At 37.8% G+C, this 16,514-nt stretch overlaps 1 protein-coding gene across 2 annotated transcripts in view; it reads right to left on the bottom strand.

Moving 5' to 3' along the window:
- Positions 1-4,682: 4,682 nt before the first annotated feature.
- The window catches only part of LOC150078169 (protein SSUH2 homolog), a 46,583-nt gene continuing 34,751 nt past the window's right edge, over positions 4,683-16,514 (bottom strand). For both annotated transcript variants that reach the window (XM_090385456.1, XM_090385455.1), the window contains exons 8-12: positions 11,755-11,849; positions 9,482-9,574; positions 7,551-7,653; positions 6,781-6,885; positions 4,683-4,887 (exon numbers count right to left, since the gene is read on the bottom strand). In XM_090385456.1, coding sequence (XP_090241582.1) covers positions 4,741-4,887; positions 6,781-6,885; positions 7,551-7,653; positions 9,482-9,574; positions 11,755-11,849 — 543 coding nt within the window. In that variant the 3' untranslated portion in view covers positions 4,683-4,740. The remainder of the gene's footprint in view (positions 4,888-6,780; positions 6,886-7,550; positions 7,654-9,481; positions 9,575-11,754; positions 11,850-16,514) is intronic.

The raw sequence follows: 16,514 nt of genomic DNA, 5'->3' as shown, positions 1-16,514 counted from the left end.
TCACGGCAGCCCGTGTGGAATAACGTGAGAAAAATTCCTGGCTGCAGTTAAGGTGGCAGCTTTACGCGGACGAACTACGTTAATTTGTAGCCACGTGACCTTGGGCGATCAACTGTCGGACACTGGCCCTTGCACTCAGCGTGTCCGTGACTTACCAAACCCATTAGGGCGAGGTAAGAAAGTTTGTTTTATTGTTTTGGAAGCAGATGCTGCTGAGACGTTGTGTAACGGTAGGAGTCGTCAAACAACAGGGGTGCACCAGCAGAGCGTGCCTGCTTTTCTGCTTTTTGTTTTATTATTTTTTTTATGGAGTTCCTCCAAACGTGTAATTTTCTCCCGCTGCGTGCACGCTATGAATAATACAAACCGCACGTGTGAGGTGGACGCACGCCAACATCTCTCTGAGTTTAAAAACAGGACCAAGAAACTGAAGAAAAGACTTATTTTTATGCCAGAGTAGTGGGGAGGGGGGAAGGAATTTTGTGGTTTCAGAACTACGATGAAGACAACTGGTAGCTTCATCTCCATGCAGTTCTGTAATTTTGCCTTTCTCTCTTATCTTGCTAGAGGAAAGCTTTCAATGGGGATATGTGTTCAGAGGGGAAGAATCAACTCGAAATGTTGAATATTACGTTCTCAATTAATTCTTGCATAGGTCTAGAACAATGCAGAAGTTTCTTACTATGTTCTATTGATATTATCAGTTCCTCTGATCGCCTTCCGTTATGTTTACTGACTATTACCTATCAGCTCTCCTGTCATCGTTGAGCTTGCCCAATCCATTCAAAGCCTTAAATACGTCAATCAGATCACCTCGTAGATGCTTAGTCTCCAGACGCTGCAATTTAAAGAATTTAGGCCTTTCTTGGTAAGAGCACCCCTTTGTTCCCCTCACCAGTCTCGTTGTCCTTCTCTGTACTCGTTCCAGCAGCTCTACATTCTTCTTAAAATGAGGTCTCCCATTACCTTATACAATGAGATAATCACCTCCTTATCCCTAATAGCAAAATTCCTGTATATCATTGACAAAAAACCCATAAGCTGTCTTGGCAATCTGCTAAGAGAACATCACATCCGACTGCACAATTACCCCCTCTCCCAAGTATTTTTCATTTTCAACTACCCTGAGTGTAGTGCCACACGGTTGGTACGTTTCTATGGGGTTATATGCTACTCATATGCAGTACTTTGCATTTGTCAATGTTGAACTTCAATTGCCATTTCTCAGCCCATCTGCCTAACTTTTCTAGATCCTGTTGCAGTAATATACCGTCAGATTACGAGAAATCTTTGGTGAAAGATGCAAAGAAAAACAGAAAATACTTCTTTACTTTTGTAAACACTAAAAGGAAGGAGATGAATCAAATTGGCCCACTTGTTATCGATGGTTCGACTGTTGATGATCTGCTCAGGTTGCTGACAAACTGAATGAGTATTTTGCATCTACATTCTGACATGAGGAGGTCTTTACGGAATTAGAGGCCAAAAGTTTATTAAACTCTAACAGGGAGCTAAATGATTTTGTGATAACTGAGGTGAAAGTGGAAGAGAAGTCGTGTCACTCTTTGATCGCTCCCCCCCTTGTGAATTGGGGATACATTTGCACCTAGGGTGGATGGGATCTATCCATTTATATTAAAGGAGGCGACAGAGGAAGTAAGCAAACCCTTAGCCAAAATTATGAGAGCATCCTTGGACTCGGGGGTGGTCCCCAGGGACTGGAGATGTGCAAATGTGACCCCAATTCACAAAGGCGACGATCAAAGAGTGACAGAGTAATTTCAGACATGTTAGTTTGACTTGTGCTCCGGGGAAAATAATGGACTCACTCGTTAAAGAAGCATTTCAGGATCATCTAGACAAGATTGCACTAATAGTTAAGACATAGCATGGGTTTGTTAAGGGAGGTCTTGTCTGACCAATTTGATTGAATATCATGATGTGGTCACAAAGGAACTGGACGCAAAAAATAATTTTTATATCATATATTTGGATCTTAGAAAGGCTTTTGATACTGATCAAATCGGAGCAGTATGGCATTAAAGGCAAGTTGTTAGAATGCATAAAGGGATGGTTGAGTGAGAGAAGACAGACAGTGGTAATCAAAGGACGCTGCTCTTCGTGGACTAATGTTATTAGTGGAGTTTCCCAGGGTTCGGTGTTGGGTCACCGTTGTTTTCTATATTTATTAATAATATTGATCAGACATATCAGGCTTAATGTTCAAGTTTGCAGATGATCCGAAGATTGGCATGGTGGGGTAAAAGGTTGATTGACATCTCAATCTGAAAGCACACTCTTTCACCAAACTTTACTTACGACTTTGAAATACAAACAGTATTTTATGAATTGTATTTAAAATGTTGTCACTTACTGAAATTTTGGTTACTTCGGAGGAAGCAATCCGAAGTTTTCTTCTTCTTGTTCCTCAGCATTCATGTTTTTGTCCAAAACTGCAGTTTTTGCGCTCAAAGGGCGTAGATTTCAAGACTTTACTAAAGTCCCAGGAATTTTTTTTAGAATGTACAGAAGGAGATCAGAGAGAAATTCTATAAATGCTTGTAACTGCTCTAAATATGGTATGTCTTAATCACCAAAGCAGCTATGGCTATGAGTGAGCCCACATGGATTTTTTTCAATCAGCTGCCTTTGAACTTATTGGAAACAACTGGTGTTATACACTGCCCTACCATTCATATCCGCATCTACAAATAACCTTTATTTAGAAGAAACACATCCCCACATCTACATCTCCAGACGTAGAGGAAAACTAATAAAATATGCTAACGCCTTTAGCCATTATGATAGCCTCGCGATTCCGAGGGAAACTATGCATTAGTTTTTTTTTTTTTTTATGTCTTTTGATACTTTCCGTAATTTGGCCTTCAAAGCGTCGAGATTTCAGAGCTGCTTTTTGTGCAATCTCTTCTCACACACACACACACTCAACGATATAGAACATTCCAGAGGTTCTCTATAGGATTTAGATCAAGGCTCTGATCTGGTCAGTCCAACTTTTCGACACTCATGTCTTCAAACCAGTCCGTCACGACACGAGAAATGCTACACGGAGCGTTTTTCTGCTGATACGGACCTTCTCAGACGTGGAAGGCCCACACCACAACGTAGGTAACGCATTATTGTCCAGGACGTCTAGGCCTCAGCATTTGGACAAAAACAACCAGTGGTCCTGGGCTAAACCATTAAAAACAGCCACAGACTATCCTCCGCCAAACGTCATTGTCGGACGCTATAGTCCGTCAATTAGCATTCTTGGGGAATCTGCCTCACCCAAGCACGACCATTAGATAGACCATATACCACAACTCATCACCCAAAGCACAGCTTTCGATTGGTCTATGGCTCAAGAACAGCAGACTTTCCACCAAGTTAGACCGCATCTGGCATTAATAGAATTGATTAGTGTCTTGTGGATGGATGCACAACCGTGGTAAAAGACATCATGCAGCATCTTGCGCACTAAACTGTTCCGATGCTGACAATGTGTCCCAATCCATCAGATGCCTGAGTGTGACAACGGCCTTGAAAGGATCATCCAATCGGATGATCCTTTCAGGGCTCTCCTGTTGCGTTCTCTCAGCTTCTGAGCTTTTCCAGGTCATTTCCATTTGCAGATAACATCCCCAGTCGCCAACCTAGTGATCTTCAGTGTTGTTGAAATATCATGTAGAGACTGACTGTTTTTGTGGTACCCGATTTTCCTTCCGCGCTGGAAGTCTGTTAACTCCGTTGATCGCGGCATCTTGCATTCACTATCATATTACTGTCTCCTCTAAGCCCAATGAACTCAAAGAATTTTAATGGGTCTGTTTCAATCCAATAGAATATACCTGCAATGGTCACCAGTCATAGGTCTCTTCCAGACCCTCAATGAACTTGCGTCAGCCCTTAAGATAAAATGGGAACTTTTTTTTAAAAAAATAAAGACTTGTGGTTATCGGATACGCTCTTATACAGGGGTGGTCATAAAGTTCTGTACCACTTTTAAATTTTAATAACTAAAGTTATACAAACGATAGAACCATTTAGCAAAAATTGATTTTAATTATCAAATAAATTTTTTATCTAAGACAGAAAGGGTATGAATCAAAATCCACCATAACATGCACTATTATGAAACACTTAAAATTATTTTATTATCCACCACATCCATATAATAAGCGCAGCAATTATACATGTATTTATTTACACCTCCTTGGCATAAACATCAACATTGGTTTACTCGTTCACCACAAGATGGCAGCACAAGCGATGTTCCTTTTTTGAACGTTTGAACAAGGACCACAAAATTTAAAGAAATTATCACATAAATTTAAAACATTTTATTAAGAAAATTAAAATAATATTTATTTAGCGCAGAATATACATTTGCTTATTTTAATTTTTATTAGAAGAATTTACCAAAAAAAAAAAAAAAAAGAACTGGCATGACTCTAGCTTTAAGAAGAGCTTTGGTTCTGTGTAAGGCATCTGAGCTACCAGTTTTTTTTTTTTTTTTTCAAGCACGTTGTAAAGAAACAGTGAGTTTTCTTACGTCGAAGTATCTGCAACACCTCAACATAAGGTCTAAATTTTTATTTATTTATTTCTCTATTTATTGTATTTCTCCGGATAACCCTAAGCATCACCAACAAAACGCAATTTCATTTTTTTTTCTTTTTAATATTCTAATCCCTGAATCAAAATTGTATCCTTGTAATCTCTTCTATTGATTTCATTTCAAAGAATAGTGCAACCGCAGCAACATTTTTCCGGATAATCAGGAAAATAAACGGCATTTTCAAATCCATACACTACAAAGTTTCCTTCTTTACCCTTCCAATGGTACCTACTTTCACAGACTGGGATTATTCGGACTCGATGGCGCTAATATAAAGAGAAAAGAAAGAAAAGCTAAAATTATTAATAGTTCGAAAGTTATGCATCAATTGAAAAAAAAGATAAAAACCGCGAACATTCAGTATACACGAATAATGACAGATGCACCAGGAGCTCGTGGTCATCACCAACAACAACTCTCCACTCCAACCGCAAGTCATCATTCAGCTAGTACTGCAGAATTTCGTTTCCACAGCAACCGACTAGATGCTCCAGAATTGCTAATGCAAGTGGAACGATTAAAAACGTGTCCGGTATTATGAATGAGCATTTTGCTGAAATATTATTCATTACACTTCCAGCAGTTTCGAATAATGGACAGTACTTTAATTAGCTCTTTCAAGAGTAGCTAATAATAACTATTTCCTTCCGTCATTATTAACTGCTCCAACTATAAGCAGGGTGATTATCCCTGCGACGTTTCTGAAACTTCTGTCACGTCCACGATTTGGAGCATATCCTACTTATGGTTCTTAAGACACGCAGAGAAAACTGGATGTAAAACCATGAGAGTAATGGAGAATTACTAAACAATTGATAGTTCTAAAGAATCATCAACCATAAAGTTACCACCACCCCTTCCAGGCATCATCAATAGTCAAACTAAGGGAAACTATCCATGAAAAAGATTTAAACCTCCTGAAAACTTTAATAATTCAGTTCAGAAATATGTGGTCTCAATTCCAATCTTAAAGTCCATTTCCACCTACAATCTGCCAAGTCCCACTCACTTTTTCGAATAGAATCTCAGTTATTAGTTGCCTCAATCACCATTCAATTGTCGAAATTATTTGCTCTATGATATTTAATTTTAAAGCTGGTACCTGTGCATTTGTCTGCTCTGAGATTATTAACAGAAACTTCCTCAACTGATATCTTTTCGACAAAGATATCAGTTTCCACAAAAATTCGTGGAAATATTCGATTCCATGTCATACGACATGGAATCGAATATTTCCACGAATTAAATGTGATACTTTCCGTTTAGCGACTAACGCTTAAATTTTGGAAACTAGTGTACATACAGGACGGTTATAAAAACCTTTTCCACTTTTAAAGATTATTAATTCGAAAACTATCTTGTCAAAAAACGATTTCTTTGGTTGTAATCGGGATATGTAGGAATTTTTCTAATATAAAGTGATGGTAAAACTTCGAACTAGTTTTTATTGTTTTTAAAATAGTTTTTATAACCGTCCTGCATAAAGAATAAAGTAGTCTTTAAAGGGGGCAAGGGCTTGATAAATATCCTGGTAAAATTCTAATGGATAATAAAATAAGTAAAGAGAGAAAGAGATCCAAAAGAAATAAAATGTAGAGCAACCTAAAAAACGAAATGTGAACCCAAAAATAATTAAACATAAAAATGGCTGTTTGAACGGTCATAAACATTAGTTCCTGTATGTATAAATACGCCACAAAATAAAAATATAATGCTTAATGTACGATAAAATTGTAATGTTGAAGGACTATTAAAAGCCCTTCAAAAAGATAGACCGCTAGAACAGAACAGAAATTGGAGACGAGACCCAAACATCATAAGCGAAAAGCCAAGTGAGTATCGTAACTGAGAGAAGGAACCCGAAGTTGCTCGGGAAGGCCGAAGACACCAGATGAATGGTAAAATAGAAAAAATGTAGAAAAGAACTTACCATAATCTTCATTCATAGCGAGAGTTGTACAAGTTGGAGTATAAAGGGGTCCCTTAATATTGAGATTATTGTGACTATGGAAAATGAATTCTTAGCTTGATGAATTTCCTAAATCATTTATTTTAAAAATCCTGTAAGCACCTTAGAACTGCAAAGCGCTTATAGCATGGAAATTAAGGAAGAACGAAAACATCTCTTTGATCTGTTTATTGCATTTATTAGTACTCACCTGTAGAAGTATTCTCTCTGTGGGAAAGGCCTGAGCGTGTTTGCCGACAAGGTTAGTAGATGCCTCATTTATATGATAATCAGGGGAATGAGTGATCGGCCATACCTGGAAGAAATTATGCAAAATTAGTGCACTGCTATTGATGCATCCTGTCTTAGAATCCTCAACTGTTTGGTAACTATGATTGCAGTAAAGAAATGCTATTCAAAGTGTGTAAGTGCCAGAATTTCCAAAAATGCAAATGTAAGGGCCAGTGTTTCCAAAAAAGCCCTATACGTTGTATTGACAATCCAAAGTAGAACCAGAGAGAACATTTAATCTTCTTTCAAGAGGGATCGAAATAAATGTACCTCCCGTCAGAACAAGTAAACCCCAAGTAATCCTTGGATCTTCCCTAGCATCTACCGTAAATCTAATCTGGTTCGGACCAAGAGTTTTAGATTGGTGTTGCGCGCAATCTGAGTGGAAGCCATCTTGAAACAAGATGGCGGGTTTAAATATAACCATCCTCTTCAAAGCACACTTGGACTGATCTACTCGCTATACTGATTTCACTATAAACGCACCAGTTCTAAAAGGATGATGCTGGTAATTGAAACGGGGGAGTCCTGGTGGTTGAGGGCCCAGCTTCAATACACCACTTTGGCCCATGCTTCAACAAGGCAGGTGGTCCTGGATGGCAGGATCAATCGGCTAATGGGTTTGCCTGCGACAATAAGATAGTTAATTCAGATTAATTCTAAAGCACACATATTTAAGACCATGCTTACCCTTGGATGTTGTTCCTCGAACACAACGTTACCGGTAACGTTCCTAATTAATTCTCCAGGAAGGAACTTCTGTTCGGAAATGTAATCTTCCAAGTGGTTTTCCCTGAAAAATAAATTCGGGACAGCTATTTTAATGCTTAAATGGAGCACGTGCAATATGCAACCTTTTATATTTATTTTTATTTGTTATTCATATTTATATTTATTATAGTTGAGTGCCATCATCTATTGTGGCGCCATCTTTTGACTGCAAGAGCAATTATTGAAATAATTGTGTCTCCCAGTGTGGTCGGTTTGGAAAAAGATGAATTCCATTCCCGGAGCGTTCTGGAGGATCTCTCTGTAACTTTTTTCATTCGGAATTCTAGTTAGCCACTCTAACCGCTTCCGCCCAAGTGCATATGGCAGAAACGCAGTTAAAAGAATAAACAGAAAACAGTTAACAAAAATAAGAAAATTAAAAATCATAAATGATTAATAAATTTAGCCCATTTATGCGATTTTTGGTAGCGATTTAGTCTTAAATGGTTACTTTTTTCTAGTCTGAACTGGGCTTGTCACGCTAATTCTATTTCAGTAACGGTGGGAGTATTAAAGCGGCTAGACTTCCACAGGCCCAGCCTAAAACCTACATGCGAAACCACAATTAGTTGTTTCCAGAACAAAAGTGAAGGCGCCCCCCCCCTCCTCTGCAGTAAGGTAGTGCTTAAAAGTAAGTGCTGCTGCTGCTCTGCTTCTGTTTCTTAGCATCACCATAATGACTTGGACAGAAAAGACAGATGTAGAATAGATGTTTGGAAATTTGCCTTTAGCCAGCGGGTGGTTAATTGCTGGAACAAACTTCCATCTGTCGTTGTGGAAGTTGATAGGTTGAATAAATTTGAGGAGGAACTGGACAAGCATTTGGAGGGAATGGTCTAATTTTTTTTTTGGCTGATGCTGCATAAGCTCATACACTTGCTTTCTTGCATCACATGCCACTACTACTACTACGTCCAGTGTTAATAAAGTTGCTAGTGAGGTGGCGCCATCTCTTATCATGTGTAGTACAATTTTATGTTGGATTTGAAAATAATACTCAAATGATAACTCCTACAGCTCCCAATAGTGGTCTGCTATCGACTTAATCGATGACCAAGACAAGGTGCATGAATTATTAATTTTTTTATTAATAATTTACTGCTATTTTAACACTGAGATAAAAAGAAAATCTTTTCACACAGTAGTTTTAATTCTTCATAAATTCCTACTTAAAGGCTTTTATAAACACATTGGCATATTATGCTAAAGTGTCAACTCCGTCCGTCCATCCGCATGTAATAACGCAATTCCAAAAAACAGATTTTCGTAAAATATTTCATTTTTGTGGCTCTTTTATAAAGATTTTCCAAGCTACTCAAAATTTCATTAAAATAGAACCAATAAATATTCGATAATTATTATTTATAATACCGTATATTGTATCTGAATCACTGTATCATTTGTTTGTTGGTTTAATGGGCATTATGAGGAATGCGCATAAACGAAAGTTTCTCATTCGCGCATAAAAGTCGTTTCCTCTTTCTTTGTTATAAATCATCAATTATTGCTACGTATAAGTAACTAATAAAACTAACACAAGAGCTGATCATTTTAAGAAAATAAATTTAAATTCTGTCATTCAAATTATTTTATATAATGGTTTATAAATAACAATTCTGATAAGAATTTTTTTCCCGTTTCATTTACTCGCTAATAAGAGAAAAAGAGAGTTCCTACAACTGAGATTTATGAGCAAACGAATACATAATTTAAAACAGTTTATCGTGTTTCGCCAATAAATAATTTCTCTTTTTGGAACAGCAAAGAACAGGAAAAAAAAGTAAAGTCGTTGTAACATGTTATGAGGGCCTTATAGCTTGTGCCCTTATAAAAGAAACCAGAACACTTACCAGGTGACCTTAAGCTGCACAAAACACTTCAAGTTGCACTTTCCATCGCAGGTACCGCATCGTTTTCGCCCAGTTCCACTGCACCACGTACAGCTACAAAAAAAAAAAAACAAAAAAAAACCATGAAACTAGTTAAGTTTCGTTAAATTTAAAATTTAAACTAAATTTAAATTAGCTAAAATTAAACTAAATTTAAATTAACTAAAATTAAACTAAATTTAAACAATTTAAAAATTGTTTAAATTTAGTTTATATTTAAATAATTTAAATTTAAACTAATGACAAACCGCAAGGATTATCAATAGTTAAAGTATTTGCAATGCAGTTAGATAAAGTTAGATAAATAGATAAAGATCTGAACTTTCAGTTAAGAGACTCTTGAGTGTGGCGCCATCTTCTGACAGTTTCTCGCATCAAGAAAACGAATAAAAATTCAACTTCACGATAATCACGACACTAAACTTACCCCCAGGGATTTGTGCTAAAAATAGAATTAACTGAAATAATTCTTGGCACATTCCCCTTTGATCCCTTCCCATCAGAGCAGCGCAAAAGGGACCACAAAATGTTGGCGCTTAAAGTTAAAAGTGACCTTCGTAACCCAAACCCAGACACTTCTCTATAACGTGGCCGCGTTATAACGAGGTATCCGATTTTGAAACTTAAAAATTGGAGAACCATGTGAAAAACTTTTTAATAGTTAAAAAAGACTAACTTTGTTTACTGATGTTTAAATGTTTGCCTGTACGTAACAATAATATAATTTTTAATTCTAAAACTAGCAGAATAGAAAGGGAATATACAAACTTTTAAAAAAAAATTAGAGAATCTGTTCATTATGGCAGCCATTTTGGTCTTCACGAAATTGTAGTTTTTGGACCAAAGCGACACGCAGCAAGTTACAATTCCTCAGAAATGTTCTCAAATTTTCTTAACTTGATTGCTGAAGCTCCAGGAGGGATCCAAGCTTATTACTAAACACTTTATCCTCTAAGAGTCCTCCACAAAAAAGTAATCACAGCATGTTAAATCCGTGGAGCGCAGTGGCCATGCAATGGAATTCCATCCATCGACCGGAAACTTTTTGGTGTCTAAGAATTCGTGGACAGTTTTGGTATAATGCTGGTGCACCATCCTGCATAAAAAAGCAAGGCTTCAAACTAATTTTGGACTGCATTAATGGAATGATTTTGTCTTTTAGCCGTTTCACGCAGCTTTCTCCTGTCACGGTTCTCTCAAATAACAGTTCGATTTAGTTTAAATGTGGGTTCATCAGTCCACGAAACATTGTCAACGATATCTGGGTTTGTAACATAAATCAAAAACGGTTAGACAACTTCCAGTTTCCATCTGGGTCTTGCACATTCACACTTTGTGGAACATGGGATAATAAACCTTGTATTTAAATTCCTTTATTATTCTGATTAAGCTCGTTTTAGGTATTTTACGTTTCAAACTTCGCTTTCTTTAAGATATTGATATCCTCTCTAACAAGTTCCGAATCGGCAAGACGTCTTTGAGATACAATGTCTCTAATGTTTTGATAGATTGTACACTATTCCCACTACATAAAACTCCTTCATAATTTGCTCTATGGTCTTTATTGTGGGGGCTTTATGTCCATAAAACTTTTGCAGCATTTTCACATTTGGATGCCACTTTACCATTTGAAACCTCTCCTTCATTTTAAATCTTATGGTACTTTTTCTCTATTCAAATTATTCTGAAACAATAAAAAACAGATTAAAGTATTTTTAAAATAATTTATACAAATTTCCGTCAACAGTCATTCAAAATAGTTTCATTACTTATAGACCATCCTGTGTATTAATGCATTTTTATATCACGTAGATGGGAAGAAAACAAATTTAATGATCCTTCATATCACTTACAAGCACAAATCGACATAAATTGCCATATTTCGCGATTCTTTCCGAATCCTATCACCAGACCTAAGTGGGAGTGAGTACAAAACATAAGCCTGTGAGATATAAATAGTCGTTTACAAACCAACGAGGATGGAGAACTGATTGGACATCGAACTATTTCACAAACATTAGACAATTTCAGAGAACTATCGTGGAAGCGGATTTGTGACCCAACTGCCAATCATGGAAATCCTGTTGTGTAGGGGTCGTATAAACAAATACACATCAATCAGAGAAATCAGCATTTATAAATAGTGGTAATTTCATTATGTAAGGTCATTCCTCAATAATTCTCCTATCACTAACTGACTTCAATACAATAATTCTGTGACGCAAGTTTCTTACCTTTTAGATCCACTTCCAGCACATGAGGTACAGTTTTCGTTGGAGCCATCCGCTTGTGAACGTCGGCCATTTCCATTACACCACGTACAGTTTTGCTGTTAAAAATACAAAACATCTTTTAGATAAGATGATAAATTACAGCCACACCCACAGCAATGTTACTAATAGAAGCATTGCAAAGTACAAAGGAACTGTTGTAATTAATAATTACAAGTAGGCCATCCTAATTTCTACCTCTCTTTAGATATTCCACAAGCGCACAACAGTATTCTTAATTTCGACGCATAAGCCAAAAAAAGACTGATTAATTAGTGGCAAGTAGTTGATTAATAGTGCAGCTAAAAGCCAATTTAATTGCAAAGAGCTTTCCAGACTCATTTAAGCAGTTGCTTGATATGATTACGATTACAAAGACAAGGAAACAAGACCTTTTTGTGCTGATTCTTTTGCGTTTTTGTCAGATGGTGAAACTAGACACGTGTTAGTGTTTGAATTTTGCCAGGCAACTTAGGATTATTTATATGCGGCGATATTCCAGGAGGTTTCAGTTTGTGACGTCACTGACTCAGAACCATTGCATCGCTGTTAGGGGGAACATGTACAGTTCAGCAAGAAACCATGGAGCTATGGATGTTTGACAGTGGTTTGCTTGCAAATTCAAACGTAATCTTTTCGCAAGAGAAAGAAAACAAAAGATTTTCGTGTATGGGATTGCTTCTTTTGGAGCGAAGGAAGACGGATCAAATTGCACTCAAGTTTTACCATATTTCTACTTAGTACAGTAAATAGCCACCTTATTATGTACTTCTACTCTTTTCATAAAATGGTGCACTCTGTCGGTAAAAGCATCGCGTGTTCATATATCATGCAATATGAAGCAGGTGGGCAGATACGCAGTGGTGCTGATTGTCTGCAAGAATGGCAAGACAAAAGATTTAATGTGACTTTGAACGTGGCACGGTCAAATGAACTAATGACACTCGTGGCAGAGAAAAAAAATGCATGGGATGCATTAAATTATCAGGCTACACAGAAGCATATGATAGTTATAAGCTAGTCTGTAATCAAGTCACAAAGAAGATCAAGCAAGCGAAGGTAGATTATGAGAAATCATTGGCAAAGGATGCTAAAAAAAAAAAAAAAAAAAACCAGCAAGAACTTCTTCAGTTATATAAACTCAAGAAGGAAGGGGATGAATCAGATTGGTCCACTTGATGCTGATGTTTCGATTGTTGACGATCCTGCTCAAATAGCTGACAAATTGAATGACTATTTTACGTCTACATTCACACATGAGCAGTTATTAAAGGAGGGAAATGCCAGACGTTTATAAAAGTGTAACAGGGTGCTTAATGATTTTGTAATAACTGAGAGCAAAGTGGAGGAGAAATTGTTGAAGTTAAACATAAGAAAGGCAGATGGGGTGGAGGGGTTCTATTCAGTTTTATTAAAGGAGGTGGCAAAGCAACTAAGCAAACCCTTAGCTATAATTATGAGAGCATCCTTGGACTCAGGGTAAGCCCCCAAGGACTGGAGATGTGCAAATATATCCCCAATTCACAAAGGGGATCGAAGGGTCACACGAGGAATTACAGACCCGTTAGTTTAACTTCTGTTCCGAATAAGATAATGGAGTCACTGGTTAAAGATCTGGCAGGATCATCTAGGCAAGACTGCAATTATATTTCAGACACAGCATGGGTTTGTTAAGGGAAAGTCTTGTGTGACAAATTTGATTGGCTACTATGATGTGGTTACAATCTGGATGCAAAAAATAATTTTAATATCATATACTTGGATTTGGAAAGCTTTTGACACTGTTGCGCATGGAAGATTACTGTACAAATTGGAGACGTATGGTATTAAAGGCAAGTTGCTACAATGGATAAAAGGATGGTTGAGTGGAAGAAGTCAGAGAGTGGTAATCAATAGACGCTGCTCTTCGTGGACTAATGTTATTAGTGGAGTCCCACAGGGTTCGGTGTTAGGTCCTCTGTTGTTTTATATATTTATCAATGATATTGATGAAGGTATATTAGGCTTAATGTCGAAGTTTTCAGATGATGCAAAGGTTGGGAGGATTGTAATATACAGTAATGACAGTATGCTGCTGCAACAGGATCTAGGACATTTGGGCAGATGGGCTGAGAAGTGGCAATTGAAGTTTAATGTTGACAAATGCAAAGCACTGCATTTCGGTTGACGTAACCCCAGAGAAACGTGCCAACTGTGTGGTACTCAGGGTAGTAGAAAATTAAAAATATCCGAGAGTAATTGTGCAGTCAGATATAAAATTTTCTGAGCAGTGCAGACAGGTTGACAGAGCAGGTTATGGGGAATTGAAAATAATATACAGGAATTTTGCTAGCAGGGAAAAGGAGGTGATTATTCCATTATATAATGGCAATGGTCAGGCCACGCCTTGAGTACTGCGTACAGGTCTGGAAGCCTTATTTTTGGAAGGATGTAGATTTGATTGAGCGTGTACAGAGAAGGGCAACAAGATCGGTGAGGAGAATGAAGGGGTGGTCTTACCAAGAAAGGCTTAAGTTCTTCAAATTGCAGGGCCTGGAGACTAGGCACCTGCGAGTTGATCTGAGTGAGGTGTATAAGGTCTTGAATGGGTTGAGCAGGTTCAATTCTGATGGGATTCTTCCTCTTGCTCAGATAAAGAACCTGAGGGGGGATAAATTCAAATTGAGGAAAGACAGTTGTAGAATAAATGTGCAAAAATATGCTTTTAGCCAGTGGGTGGTTAATTGCTGGAACAAACTTCCATCTGTCGTTGTAGAAGTTGATAGCTTAAATAAATTCAAGGCAGAATTGAACAAATGTTGAGAGGGAATGGATGTGTGAAATTTGTTTTTTTTTGGGCTGATGCCACATGAGCATGCTTTCTTGCATCACATGTTCGATTACTACTACACTACTAGATTTTGTTTCCCATGATCCTTTGGGGTACATATTTTATCTCCCATGATCCTCTGCGCGAAACCAACACGTGATTAGACTCCTTTTCTCTTCTGCACACTTATTTGTTTCTTTTTCTGCTACTGGATGGCGCCACATGATTTAATTTTATAATAATAATTTACTGGGTGGGACTAGAAATGAGGTCTCTATACTCTATAGGTAAGAGCCTAACCAAGTGTTTCCCAAACTTTTTTGTTCGAGGAATTTTGTCTTCGAAAAATAACTACGGATCCTCACAACCTAGCTCACCTAAATGTGGGGTTTCCGGACGATAGGTATCCAAAATTAAAAATTTATTAGCATTAGTAGAGGCATATGATGTAAGAAAGCAAGCTTGCACAGCATCAGCCAAAAAAATAAAATTAAAATAAATAAATAAAATAAAATCCCTTCCCATTTCCATCCGTTCATTCCAAATTTTTGTCTAGTTCTGCCTTGAACTTATTTAAGTCGCTGACCTTCATTCCAACAGATGGAAGTTTGTTCCAATTATCAACCCTCTGGCTAAAGGCGAATTTCCGCACATCTATTCTACTACTGTCTTTCCTCAATTTGAATTTATGCCCCTTCAGGTGAGTAATATGAGCAAGAGGAAGAATTCCATTAGCATTGGGCTTGCTCAATCCATTCAAGGCTTTATACACCTCAATTAGATCACCTTGTGGGTGCCTAGTCTCCAGAAGCTGCAATTTGCAGAGTTTAAGCCTTTATTGGTAACACCAACCATTGTTCCACTCACCAATCTCGTTGCCCTTCTTTTTACTCGTTCCAGCAGCTCTACATCCTTCTTGAAATGAGACATCCAGACCTGTATACAGTACTCAAGGTGTGGCCCGACCATTGCCTTATACAAGGGAATAATCACCTCCTTTTCCCTGCTAGAAAAATTCCTGTATATCATTGACAAGACACCGTGAGCTACTCTTGCAGACTGTCTGCACTCTCAGAAAACTTCATATCTGCCCCCACAATTACCCCCAGGTCCTTTTCATTCTCTACCACCTTGAGTGTAGTACCAAACAGTTGATGTCATTCTGGGTTACTGCTACCCATATGGAGTAGCAGTAACCCAGAATAACAGTGGAGGGTTGGAAACACGTTACTTGGTCTGAATCCAGGTTGCTGTCTTTTCACGCGATGAGAGCACCGGAACATAAAGAAAACAGCACGAATCCATGGGCCTACCTCGTCAGGTGTCGACAATGTAGTGGTGACGGTGTAATAATACGAGGAGTGCTTTCGTGATGTACATTTCGTGGCCTCTTGATATAAAAAAACATTTGGATGCCACAGGTAATCTGGAAATTGTTTTCGACCATTTGGATCACTTTATAGGTACAGTGTGTCCATTTGTGAATGGATTCTTCCAATAAGGAAGTGAGTCCTGTCACAAGGCCAGAATTATACAAAATTGGTTTCAGGATCAAAAGAGTGAATTCAGACTGCTGAGGTGGCTTCCCCAGTCAGCTGATCTCGATTCAGTTGAGCGACAATGCAATGAGATGGAAGGAGATGTCCCGAGAAAAGATACATAATCATTCAATTTGCAACAATGGTAGGTAGCAAGGCTAACATGGACTAGTCATCCTATGGCACGCTTTCCGCACCTCTTTGAGTCAATGCCACGACGAATCTAAGCTGTTCTGAGGGCTAAAGGGGATGATTACTTTAGGTTCCTACTAATTGAGCAGGGCAACGTCCAAAGGACAGCATACAAAGAATGCTTTTTGAAGGAATTATATCTTCTGGAGCCTGTCAATAGTTTCAGCAACACATTATCATCGATA

This window comes from Mastigoproctus giganteus, chromosome 11 (genome assembly GCF_048544385.1).
Source record: "Mastigoproctus giganteus isolate SK-2022 chromosome 11, ASM4854438v1, whole genome shotgun sequence".
NCBI lineage: Eukaryota > Metazoa > Arthropoda > Arachnida > Uropygi > Thelyphonidae > Mastigoproctus > Mastigoproctus giganteus.
The sequence above is the reverse complement of the archived record's forward strand: the minus strand, read 5'-3'. Positions and strand labels throughout refer to the sequence as shown.